Source organism: Populus nigra, chromosome 1, assembly GCF_951802175.1.
Source record: "Populus nigra chromosome 1, ddPopNigr1.1, whole genome shotgun sequence".
NCBI lineage: Eukaryota > Viridiplantae > Streptophyta > Magnoliopsida > Malpighiales > Salicaceae > Populus > Populus nigra.
In genome coordinates this window covers 25,106,792-25,120,390 of record NC_084852.1, presented here as the reverse complement: position 1 = coordinate 25,120,390, position 13,599 = coordinate 25,106,792, and the positions used below count along the sequence as shown (strand labels likewise).

At 29.6% G+C, this 13,599-nt stretch overlaps 1 protein-coding gene across 1 annotated transcript; it reads left to right on the top strand.

The window, feature by feature from the left end:
- The first annotated feature begins 6,991 nt into the window (after nt 1-6,991).
- LOC133703409 (zinc finger protein ZAT11-like) lies at nt 6,992-7,898 on the top strand. The gene has a single exon (XM_062127897.1). The coding sequence runs from the start codon at nt 7,120-7,122 to the stop codon at nt 7,705-7,707; it is 588 nt and encodes a 195-aa protein (XP_061983881.1). The 5' UTR covers nt 6,992-7,119; the 3' UTR covers nt 7,708-7,898.
- Nucleotides 7,899-13,599: the final 5,701 nt, after the last annotated feature.

Sequence of the window (13,599 nt, the reverse complement as noted above, 5' to 3'; positions counted from 1 at the left end):
TCTTTCTTTCTTTTTTTTTTTATTTTTTTCTGTTTTTTTTCTATTTTTTTCTGTTTTTATTTTTTTTCTATGTCTTTATGCGTTTTTTTTTTTGCTTTTTTCTTTGTGTATTTTTCTTTTAATGAATTTTTTTGTTTAATTTAGTTTATTAATGTTAATTTTTTATTTAGTTATCAGATTTTCATAACACGGATCCTGGGTTTGACGGGTTAACTTGGTTTGATGAGTTAACCCCAATTTTTTTTTCTTTTCTTTTTAATTAATAACATATACTAAAACTGTTCAGTGTTTCACTGTGCAGTCCACAGTGAAACGCTAATCTGTTTTTTTTGTTTTAAAATTTTTTTTTGCAAGTCCATAGTAAAACGCTGAGCAGTCTTCTTCTTTCTTTTCTGTTTTGCTTTTTTCTTTATGTATTTTTCTTTTAATGAATTTTTTTGTTTAATTTAGTTTATTAATGTTATTTTTTTATTTAGTTATCAGATTTTCATAACATGGATCTCGGGTTTGACGGGTTAACCTGGTTTGACGAGTTAATCCGAATTTTTTTTCTTCTCTTTTTAATTAATAACATATACTAAAACTGTTCAGTGTTTCACTGTGCAGTTCACAGTGAAACGCTAAGCTTTTTTTTTGTTTTTAATTTTTTTCTGTTTTATTATTATTATTTGCTTTTTATGCCATTATGGATTTCTTTTTTTTGCTTTTTTTTTCTTTGTGTTTTTTTCTTTTAATGAATTTTTTTTGTTTAGTTTAGTTTGTTAATGTTAATTTTTTTTTTAGTTATTAAACTTTCATGACATAGATCCCGGGTTTGACGGTTTAACCTGATTTGACGAGTAATCCTGGAATTTCTCTTTGCTTTTTTTAAAGTTTGACGAGTTAACCCGAAATTTGTTTTTTGTTTTTTTTCTTTTTAATTAATTTTTTTTGTTTAGTTTAGTTTTTTAATGTTAAATTTCTTTCTATTTAATTATTAGACTTTCATGACACGTATCCCGGGTTTGACGGGTTAACCCGTCAATTTTTTTTTCTATTTAGTTATCAAACTTTCATGACGCGAATATCAGATTTTACGGGTTAACCCAATTAATTCAGATTTTTTTTCTTTTTCTTCATTAGTTTTTTTCTGTGTTGGTTTTTTTTCTTTGTTTTTTTAATTAATCTATTTAATTATCATACTTTTATGACACGATCTTGCAGCCAGACCCGCATTCAAGACTCTTGGGTCCGATGTTGTAGCCAGACTCACTTAAACTTAAGTCATGTAAGTTTAATATTATTATTAATATTATAAATATTATTCTTGGGTCAAGCGTTGCAGTTAAACCAAAGGCTCTTGGGCATATCTTTGCAGAAAGACCCAACACTCTTAGATCTTAGCCTTTTTTGATATTTTTTATGCAAGAAAAAAATTTAACCTGTGGCGTGTGCCTTTTTTTTTTCCTCTTTTCCTTTTTAAGCCTTCTACTGTGGATTACACAATACAGTTCACAGTAAAAAAGTTGATGCCTTTAGTTTTTTTTTGTCTTTTTTTTAATTATTTTTTTTTAATTTAGTTTCTTAATATTAAATTTTTTCTATTTAATTATCAGACTTTCATGACATGGATCCCAGGTTTGATGGGTTAACCCAGTTTATTCAGATTTTTTTCTTTTTCTTCATTAGTTTTTTTCTTCCTATAGGTTTTTTTTCTTTTTGCTTTTTCCTTTTTAATTAATCTTTTTTTTAATTTATTTCATTAATAATAAATCATTTTTCTATTTAGTTATCATACTTTCATGACACAAATTCCAGGTTTGATGGGTTAACCTGATTTGGCCGGTTAACCAGGTTGATTAAGATTTTTTTTCTTTTTCCTCATTAGTTTTGTTCTTCCGATTTCATCTTTTAATATTGTATGCAGTTCACAGTGAAAAGGCTAAAGCCTTTAGTTTTTTTTTTTTTTGCTTTTTTTATGCCTTTCACTGTTCATGACACGGATCTCAAGTTTGACGGATTAACCCAGTTAATTTAGATTTTTTTTTCTTTTTCTTCATTATTTTTTTTCTTCTTATAAGTTTTTTTTCTTTTATTGTTTCTTTTTATTTAATATTTTTTTTATTTAATTTAGTTCATCAATATTAAATGTTTTTCTATTTAGTTATCGACTGATGATTTTAGTTTTTCTTTTAGTTTTTTTGCTGTTTTTATGCCTTTAACTGTGGACTACACACTGGAGTCCACAGTGAAAAAGTTGATGTCTTTTTGTTTATTTTTTTAATTAATTTTTTTCGTTTAATTTAGTTTGTTAATGTTCAATTTTTTTTCTATTTAGTTATTAAATTTTCATGACACGGATCTCGGGTTTGACAGGTTAGCCCAGTTAATTTTGTGAAAACCCGTCCATTTTTTTTTTCTATTTAGTCAACAAACTTTCACGACATGAATCCAAAGTTTGACGGGTTAACCTGGTTTGAAGGGTTAATCCAGTTAATTCAGATTTTTTTTTCTTTTTCTTCATTAATTTTTTTCTTCCTTTTGGTTTTTTTTAATTAATCTATTTAATTATCACACTTTTATGACATGACCTTACAACCAGACCCACATCCAAGACTATTGGGTCTGGTATTGCAGTCAGACTCACTTAAACTTGGGTCATGCAAGTTTAATATTATTATTAATATTATAAATATTAGTCTTGGGTCAGGCGTTGCAGCCACACCCAGGACTCTTGGGTATAACTTTGCAAAAAAACCTTATACTTTTAGATCTTAATTTTTTTTGATATTTTTTATGCAAAAATCATTGACCCGCGGCATCGCGCGGGTCATCTAACTAGTTTCATTTCTAAACCAGCTCATCAATGATGCCCAATGTGAACAGCACTCTCTCGTAGCTTCCATTTTGAACATTGTTCTACAGCAATGTCATAGTTGACGTATTTCTCTTATATTTATTCTTCACTGAGAATCAATTTTCTCCCATCTAGATAAGATCAAGACGAAATCTCCTCCTGCACGTGTCATAGTTTAAGGTTGAATTGAAAAATAAAAACAGAGTTTAGAAATGTAATTAGAAGTTGACATTTCTTGTTGTCATTGATGTGTTTACATTATACAAGAAATCAGGACGTCGTACACGCTATTGAATTGCTCGATAATTTTATCAATTAGGTCTCAAAAGTCTTATACATTTCTCAATTGGGACATTAGTCTCTCCATGTTAGATAATTTTCATGTCGACTTTTTTTTAATTAACGTGTGTGTCCAGGCCAACTTACATGCACTGCGACTAATCACACGGGCTCTGAAGTTAACGACCATGTAAGCCTCTAGTAGCTATCATACTAGCAACCACAAGCTTCGAATTTAAGATCACATGAGAAGCAAACTTCTTGGTCCCGAACTTTTACCATTAAACCACCTACTAGATGGTTATTTTCATGTCGATTTTTATTTGAAACATTGCTTTTTTATTGCATAACAAATATTGGCAAAAGGATGGGAAAGATTTGAAACATGTCGATAATACATTGAATGGGAAATATTAACAAATATTGGCAGAAGGATCCAATTCAGAATAGTGTGAAATATTAGAGACCTAATCGATATTTTTTCTCTTATTTGTGGACTTAATTGAGAATAGTTACATATTTTAGGGATTCAATTTATCTTCTACTCAATCAAGATCTGGAGGAGTATGAAGAACATGGTAGGAAACTCTCATTAAATTACAAAAAAAAAAAAAACGAAAATCCATGTGAAAAGCACTGTGGGCTCTAGACACAAAACAGGCAATAGTGCTTTTCTCTTCTTGTTTTTCTTAGGATTGTTTACGCTTTGTCCCTTAATTTATTTTTCTTTGTACTTGGTCCTATGACATAGCTTTGATTTGCATGTGGTCTTAGTAATTTATTTTCTATGCATGCGTAAAGGAATATTGAGGTCTCGTGAAAATGTTTTGTCACTTGTTAATTCTTGATTATGTGAAATAATGTTCAATTAATAAGCTTAAATTATTATTTTTTTGCTAATTTAGAGATTGATTTACATGATCAAGAGTAGAGTTCATGTCCTTATTTTTATTTTAATCACTCTACTTTTATTTTTTTTCAATTTAATTCTTTTTTATTAGCTTTATTTAGAATTTAGCTTAGTATTTTATTTTAGTTGCCTTTATATGAGGATCTTGCAATATTGAAAAAAAATATCGATGCTCGATTGATACTTATTTTTGCAAAATAAAACAAAGTTCGACTCATTTATTAAGTGTTGAGAGACCAAAATTGAAACTGATACAAGTATAGAGATTGGAGTAAACGGTTTCGGTTCGGTTTGGTTTTTTAGAACAAAAATCTGTTCAAACCGGTTTTTTCAATTTGATTTGGTTTTTCGGTTTGACTCGATTTTTTTCATTTTGGCTCGGTTTTTTCCAGTTTGGCTCGGTTTTTTTCAGTTCGATTTGATTTTTTTGGTTTCAGGCTTATAAAACCGAAACTGAACCGGTCGGTTTTTTTTTTAATTCTAATTGGTTTTTTTTTGCGATTTAGTTTTTTTGATTATTTTTTTTTTAATTTTCTCGGTTTAATCAGTTTTTTAATTTTTTTTCCTCACCCCTGGAGAAGACGCTATGGGCTGCGACATGCTTTCTTTCTCACCTCCCTCTTTTCTTTCTCCTCTTCTTGAGAATAGCACTAGCTTGCAAAAATATAAAGGTGTCATTTATTTTTTCTATAATATTTATTTCTTATTTTTTTATTGCTATATTTTTTTTAATTTTATCTTTTATCATTTAATTTCATTTAATTTTTATATCAGATTTGATTTTTATGATCTTAATTACTTTTTTATCCTTTTTTTATTATTATTTTTCAATTTCATCCATCAATATTTTGTTTTGTTTTGTTTTGTTTTTTATTTTAAATTTGATTGTTATTATTTTAATTGTTATTTATTTTGTTTTGAATTCTTTTTAGATTGAATTTTATTTTTTAATTTCGTCTCTCATTATTTAATTGATCGGGGATTTTAATGTGATTTTAAATTGATTTTAAGTTAATTTTAAATTATTTTTTATACTTGGCTCAAGTTAGGAATGATTCAATAAAATCTGACCTGCTGAATCGAGGCTGGTTGAATAACAAAGTTGTTTTCTTATACTACAATCTATATTTGTTTCTTACTTAAGGAAATTTATTTATTTATTTATTTATTGGGTTCAGTATTTGTCAAACAAAAACGAACTTTGAATTGAGTTTTACGGAAATAACCTACCCAGACATTAAACTCGAAAGTGGGCAATTACTTTGTTTCTTCAAGGTAGTAGAAGTTTCTCGCTGGGGTGTACTGCTGGCTAGGTACACATGGTACACCCCAGTACAAGTTTGTTGACCTAAACTAAGTTCAAAATAGAAAAGTCAAAGTCAAAGTCAAGATTGTATGTCGTGATCAAACTACTGCTAACATATTTTTTTTTTTTGGTAAGTAGCACTTAAAAAAAAAACCTCAAAATAGCCTACAAGAAATAATAGAGGTCATGGTTATGCTTCTGGGAATATCACAACCCAAATTTCTTTTTTGAAATATACAAAGGTTGTACTTTTTAGAACATATTTTATATGCATTCAACTCATAATTTTGTTATATATTTAAAATAAATTTGATGGCTTGAGACTCTGTCCATGCTAAATTTGAAATTAAATCAATCAAATAGTTGATTTTATCAAACTTGATCAAAGCTTAATTAACTCGATTAATCTGATTTAACAAAAAGTAGAGATAAGCAGCTCATCTTCTCCGAGACAAACTCCTCTATCTCTCCTTAACTTATTAAAATTTAATAACCTAACATTTGTTTTTTTTGTTAGAAAGTATTTTTGTAAAATATTAATTTTTTTATTTTAAATTAATTTTTTTAATATTTTTAAATCATTGTTTTGATATATTATTGTTAAAAATAAAATAAAAATTATTTTAGTATGTTATCCAAAAAAAAAATATTTAATAAAAGAAGATGCTTATATCTTAAAATGAGTCTAAATTAACATCACATCAAGTTAAGTTGAATAGTAGTAAACCATGGACCGTGTCACGGTGTTGAAATCAGGAAAGGTCTCAGGTGTGAACCGGAAACACAAGCACGCCTTCCTTTAGAATTTACTCGGTAGAGATCAGGCTGGAAGGGTGTGGAAGGAAGAAAGTTGACAGAGACTCAAGAGCCGAACTTGTTAACCGCGTCGATTTTACTTGGAAAAGTCGCAATCTGACACCACCGTCTTCCGTCATTCTTCTCTACCTTCTACTGCCTGCCTTTCTCAGTTGCTTCTACACCGAAGTGGATCATTTGTTCACGCGCTTTGGAAACGTCATTCGACATGAGCTAATTAAACATGGTTGAGTACAATACATGGAGTTTTTTTTCAATAGATAAATATGGAAAATATATCACTTTTAATTTTTTCTTGATTTTTTAAATTTAACTATATAGTAAAATTACATAGGCTTAATATTTAGTGCAATGTAATGAATGATATAACAAAAACTATATATATTTATTAAACATGAATAAGTTCTCCTCCCTCCCCAAATTTGATAAATATTCCTTATGTCATTTCCAATTAATATTTAATTAACAGGGGTTTCTACATGAACAAATCTGAGTTGGGTATCATGCACGCGCTTCTAAGTGCGGTCGGACTTGCACTCAAAATAACATAAAAGGAATTGTCAACACATGATATTATGTACTTTAGGAAGGAAGGGTCGGAGTGGCTCACCATCAATGACCAGATGTGATCCCGCTCCCCAAGTTTGCTCGACGCGGTCACGCGAACGCATCATTACGATTGCTATACTCTCACCATCTATTCTACTCTTATTACATGTCTACCACACGCTCTAAATTTCCTTAGCCTACAAGTGTTGAGGGCATAATTGCCCCTCAATCAAAGACGTCAGTGCTTACTCGGCAGCTCCAGCTCCTTCCAACCTTATATATATACGAACTCATAGTCCCTTACTTCCATCCAACCATCAAATATTCAGCCACCTTCTTCTTTCGAAGCTTTATACTTTGTTGTTCTTGCTCATCGTATAAACACAAATCATACTATATATCTAATCTATAAGCTTAATTACCATGAAGAGAGATAGAGAACAGGCAGAGTTAGACTTGGCCAAATGCTTGATGCTACTTTCTAAAGTTGGCCAAGCTGATCACGAGATACTAACTAATTATAGATCAGCAGCAGCACCAGCTGCACCAGCACCGGCAGGGGCCGGGGCCGTTCGCTCATTTTCATGCAAAACATGCAACAAGAATTTCCCTTCATTTCAAGCATTAGGAGGCCACCGTGCAAGTCACAAGAAACCAAAACTCATGGAATCAACTGGGAACTTGTTGAAGCTGCCTAATTCGCCTTCAAAGCCAAAAACTCACCAGTGCCCCATTTGCAGCCTTGAATTTCCTCTCGGGCAAGCACTTGGAGGTCACATGAGGAAACATCGGGCGCCTCATAATGTTGATACCACCAGTACTAGTAATAAAGATCATGAATTGGCTGTGACTCAACCGCCTTTCTTACCCGCTGTCCCAGTTTTGAAGAGATCCAATAGCAGCAAGAGAGTTCTGAGCTTGGATTTGAGCTTGGCCCTGCCTATGTATCAGAATGACTCGGAGTTGCAGTTAGAGAAGGTCGCTCGTCCCATGTTGAGATGTTTTATCTAACCTTAATTTGGAGTTTGGACATATTTTTTTCTCTCCTTATTACCAACTTCTGCTACTATGTAGTTGGGATTTTGTACGAATCACATTCATTTATTTGTTGTGTTGTATTTCTATTTTTTTTTTCCTGTAAAATTCTGGTATCATCGATTTATATTAGTGGAGTGGACTCTGTATAAAATAATTGTTCTTAATTTCAAGCCTACTAGAATTATATATATTTTGTATTAAGAAAACATTTATTAGCAGGTATATATTGATGCCCAGAACAGAACAAAAGAAAAAAACTGTGGCTACGTGTGTTTTTCCAGTAACTTTTACGATGCGGGTATAAATGTTCTATAATATATATTAATCACAGAAGGGTTTTTTCTTGGATGCTGGTTTTTGAATTCTAACCGTGACCAGCCATGACAAGGCTGAATGGATTAGAACCCTAGACTCGCTCTACTTACCGAAAACAAAACTCTTCTTCCTAACAGCTGATCTGCGACATCTTCTCTCTCTTCTTATTCATGCTACCGGCCGCACGGACTCTCGCATGAGCAAAAGATGGACCGAAAAATAATTTCAAGAGGCCGGCGATGTATAAAGCTTATCGTCATATGCTTGTGCTCTCACCTTTGCTAAATTTCGCATCGATGTGTGTGGCACCTTTCTTTATGTTTTTGGTTCTATTTAATTTTTGCAGCCATCTTTGTGGGTTTTGTACTCTATTTTTTTTAATTTGTTGCAATTGTTAATTAAGATAATAAATCTAGCCATAATATTATCACTCTGATTAAAACTTTAGATTAACTATTCAATTAGTAATATTATTTCAAGTTCGAGATTATTTTAATTAAATTAAATAATATTGTTTTAGTTTACTAAAAAATTTGGATAAAAACTTTGGCACCTTTATTAGAAATTTAATTGCATATAAATTTAGAAAACATATCTATGTACACTTTTACAAATTATATGATAATGAAAAATTGTATTTTATATGATAAGTTTGATCCGAAGCTCGTGATTGAAAGGGTTAAAGGTCGGGTAATTACCCAATATATTTAGACCTGGTAAAATGTCAAGTTCAGACAGCATGCATAGATTTGAATTGATGCTAAACTCAATAACCTATAGTTCAGTTATGTGTTAAGACCTATGTGCACATACATGAGTCTTATAAAATGCTAGACTCAACACTCCTGGATTCAGCTATGTTGTTGGGTATAGTTAGACGTTGAGCCCAAATGCATATGGGTTTGATAAGATATTACACTTAACGTCTTTGAGTTCAGTTACGTGTGCATTGGTATCTGACAAGATGTCAAACCCAACATTCTTAGATTTGGAATCATTTCATTTCCACATACAAAGAGTTAATAATCTCTTAAAGCCTCGTATTGTGTCATGTTTGTTTATAACTCTTAACATAAAATTTTAAGGCCATTAATATTCATCGTCATACACCTTTAGACATATAAAAAACTTATAAGGACCTGTCATATTTTTATCAATATTAATGTTAATAAGGTAATGTATAAAAGTCTTTTTACGAGTTTATTGTATTTCCATCAATGTTAATATTTTGTAAGAGATATTTTCATCAATACTAATGTTATATAAGTATTATTTCCATCAATATTAATACCGTGGAAGAGATATTTTTTCTCATTAATACTCTTGGAAGGAAAAGACTCTTCACTCCTTTCAACCAAAAAGGTAAGGTTGAAGGAGTTTAAATACGCCTGAACCATCAAAGTAAACAATTGACATTTTTTATTTAAAATATTTTTATTTTTATTTTTATTTTAAAAGCATTTATCATACATAAATAGAAATAAATATTTATATTCTTGAATTTAAAATTTATTTTTTTATTTATTGATGAAAATTGGGGTTACCGAAAACATTTCTTGGTTCGAAAAATGTTTTGAATTTTTTTTTTAAATAAACCTGTTTTAAAATTTTTTATTAGAAAAAAAAAATTATTTCGTGTTACTGAACAGGGCTAGTCTCTCCATGCTCTATAGATCAAGTCGGGGACAAGATGAATGGAGGGTACTTGAGACGCAACCACGAGACACTATGGACACACAGTTACGGAGAATATTGATTAACACCGACACTACTAAAAATTGATCAATAAAAAATATACTCAGTCTAATAATTTTGTTTTTACTTTTTTTTATTCGTGACCAATTTCTCAAGATTTGCGACCACAATTACGATCGCTAATCAAATAATTAACTTTTAGTGCGAGTGCCTTTAAGTGGGATTACGGCATGTAATTGATTGGTTAGTTGAAATAATTAATTAATTGTTCCTTAATTACATCAATTGTTTTTCCTGAAAGAAAGTAAACATAAACAAATGCGTCCTCTAAAAATTAGAGAAAAGGACCACATTTTGAAGAGAGAGAAATAAAAAACTATTTTAGATAAATAAAATTTACTTACATATATCAACCGCTAGCTTGAGATCTCATGTTCATGGTGTCGAGTTCAAATATATTTTCCACTCTCTCATCATTAGAAAAGAGTCAGCTGGCAAGAAAAATTTGCAACTGATGTTTTTCTCTAGTTTGCAACCTCCCCAAACAGAATATATAATTTTTTATAGCTGTTAAATTCTGCTAGATTAACCTAATAAAATTTGATTAATTCAGTTAATCTAATTCAAACATGACTGGTCAACACTAAGAAAAATTATTAAAATTAATTAATCTTAGTTAACTTGATGATTTACAAATGAGCTCAATAACCCAATAATCCATACCTTTTCAGATCAATTCCCCTCTCATAACTGTGATTGATTTTTTTCTTGATACTTTTTTTTTTTTTTTTATGAACTCAAACCTTATTATTGATGACTTGATTGGTGGATGTGAGTGAACTTGATGGTTTGATTGGTGAAGGTAGCTGTGGCTAAGGTGTTGAAGTGGGCCGGAGAAGATCATGATCTTGATGATGGACAGATCAAGTGGCGGTGCAATATTCTAGTTGTGGCGTTGTAGTTTGATTTTGATTCGGTTCTGGTTCTGGTGGCTGTTATTTTCTTGAGTTTGGTGATATGGTTGATATTTAAATACGGTAGCGTTCTGGTGGTTCGGAGGAGTTGGTGAGAGCTGATTGAAGTATTTGAGATTGAGTTTTAAATTTATTATAAAAATTTGAATATTTTTTGTTTTAATATTTTAAAAAATAAAACTTATTATTTAATATTTTTTCAATAAAAAATAATTTAAAATATAAATACTATCAAAACATTTTCTTACACCTAAACAGCATAATTACTTGATTTATAACAGAATTTTTAAGCACAAAATTCCAATTGCAACCTGAGAATCACTTACGTGGCCCGCCTAATTTGAGTTGATTTTTCCTCGTTCGTGGGCGCATTAGCTGTTGCAAAGGGACGTGAAACACGTTGCGCGTGTTGCAAATCTATTGCAAACGTTTTAAACATTGGTTGGCAACCAGTCCGAAGTCTGCTTCAATATAAAATTCAGGTCACCGAATTGTCAGTTCAACATATGAATCATTCTATCAATTTTGGTTAAGAATATTTCTTGAATTATTTAAGTGAAGAACTTATAATTTCTATTATTAATAAAAATATCTTTCTAATTCTAGAGAATTTATAAAAACAAACATTTTTATTCTTAAAAATAAATTCTTATTCTCTCATTTATTATGATTTTTTATTTAAAGGTTATTATTTTACATGTTATAAACTTGTGATTAACAAGCTACAAGTTTTATAAATCATGAAAAATAAAATAATTTACTAAAACTTATGATTAATTTATAATTCAACCACTAAATAACATATTCAAAATCAATGCGCTATTTTTCTCCGGTATTCGGAGCTTGAGGATTCTAACCTCATGGTGTTTGAAATGTGTTTTCACAATCTAAGAAGTTGTGAGGGAGGGGTCATGATTCACGTTATCACTTTTGCTTCTTTTTATTATTATTATTATTATTATTATTATTATTAATGGGGTATCCGAACCAACTTGCGTATATGTCAACTAATCTCACGGGTCTTGAAGTTAACGACCATATAAACCTTCAGTGCCTATCATATTAGTAACCATATGACTCAAACTTGAAATTATAAGGGAAAACAAACTTCGTGATCCTAAACTCTTATTATTAGACTATTTATTGGATGGCTACCACTTTTGCTATTCTTACGGACTTTGATATTGATGTGGCTGTTGCGATTTTATTGTGGATGTTAATGAAGTGTTTAAAACTATTATAATAATTATTTTTTAAAGGGAATTTTACTTGTAAATATAATAAAATAATATTTTATTTATTTTTTTAAAATATTTTTGATATTAATAAATTAAAATATTATTAAAACACTAAAAAAATATTTTTAAAATAAAAAAAATATTTTTAAAATAAAAAAACAAAACGTTTATATTAGTATTATGGCAACAGCGACTTTTCTTGATGCCGTTGATGATACTTTGATAGTTTTCGATAATAACTATAAAAGTAATCAAAGATATAATCCTGGTCTGGTATCATTGACTGATTCGTCAAATTAACATTAACAATTAACAAAAAAAAAAAAAAAAACACTAAAATTTGTTATGTTATCACTGTAGCTTTTATCCTCTCTACACTCTCGCATTTTATTATAGATAGGAGTAGTGACATTTGTTTCTCTCGTTTTGTTCATTGAAAATTTTTCTCTTTAATTTGATTATTTTATGGTTAAATTAATGGTCAATTGCTTTTAATTTATTTAAAAAAAAAGTGTAATTCAAAGATAAATGATCAAAACAAAAACCAAACATGGGGAAATTGATTTGCCATTTACAAATTAGTGTGGGAAGTTTTTTTTGGTCCACCTAACTTTTCTATGAATTCATTTTCAGCCCCTATAATTTTTAAAAATTTAGTTTTGGTTAAAAACTTTATTTTTTATTTTTCAGTCCCCGAGTTTAAGTGAGAAAAGGGAAAGTCACCGAAAAACAATAAAAAAGAGAAAGTCACTGGATGCCACGATTCTAGTCATGAAAATGGTCGATCATGGTGTCAACAGGTTTTATTTAATGAGAGAAATTTTATCGGGATGTTCTTTAACTTTTATCTTGAATAGAAAAATAGATTAGGAATTTGGATTTTTATAAAAAATTGGGTTGATTTTTTGTTTCTTTAACCTATTTCTAGGTAATTTCAAGCTATGGATATATTTATTTAGGTGTTTTAGCTCAAAAATAGATTGGAAAATAATCTCTTGGATGTAAAAATACTCTTACCCTGACTTTTTGATGACCCTGCGATCATTAGATTCTAGGTCAAAGGACAACACATCGTTTGTTGTTATAGATGACAAGTCAGTTGTGTTTCTTTTTAAAATTAAAGTGTGAATGACATGAATATATATATAAAAAAGAGGTTTGGCTCACGGGTCAAGTCTTCTTTATAGGATAGACGTGCAAGCCCACGTTGTTTGTCATGTTTTGTTTTTGTTTTTGTTTTTTTGTTTTTAAATATCCTCCATTTTACATTTCAATCCATTCAAAAAAATTAATTCAAAATTAATTTGATTTATTTTTAATTTGATTTGATAGCATTGAATTTTAATTTTATTTTATAAGAACATGGCCGTTTTTATTATATTGGTGATCTTTTTTACAACAACTTAATTATATTTTTCATTTTGAAAAAAATTCTTTGATCGCAAAGGTTTTTAGGTATTGTTTGATTAAATACCTTTCTTTTTTTTTTTTGTTTATTTTCAAGAAAGTTTATAGCATTATTTTTTTATAATATTAGTTAATGTATTTTTTATACAACCCTTCATAATAATTTTCTTTTCTTAAATTTTATATGGTGGCTATCTTATGAATGTCAAATTTTATTATAGTATAGTTAGATAAAA

Coding starts and splice junctions, on each gene's coding strand:
- LOC133703409 (XM_062127897.1), top strand. CDS start 7,120: ATGAAGAGAGATAGAGAACAGGCAGAGTTAGACTTGGCCAAATGCTTG.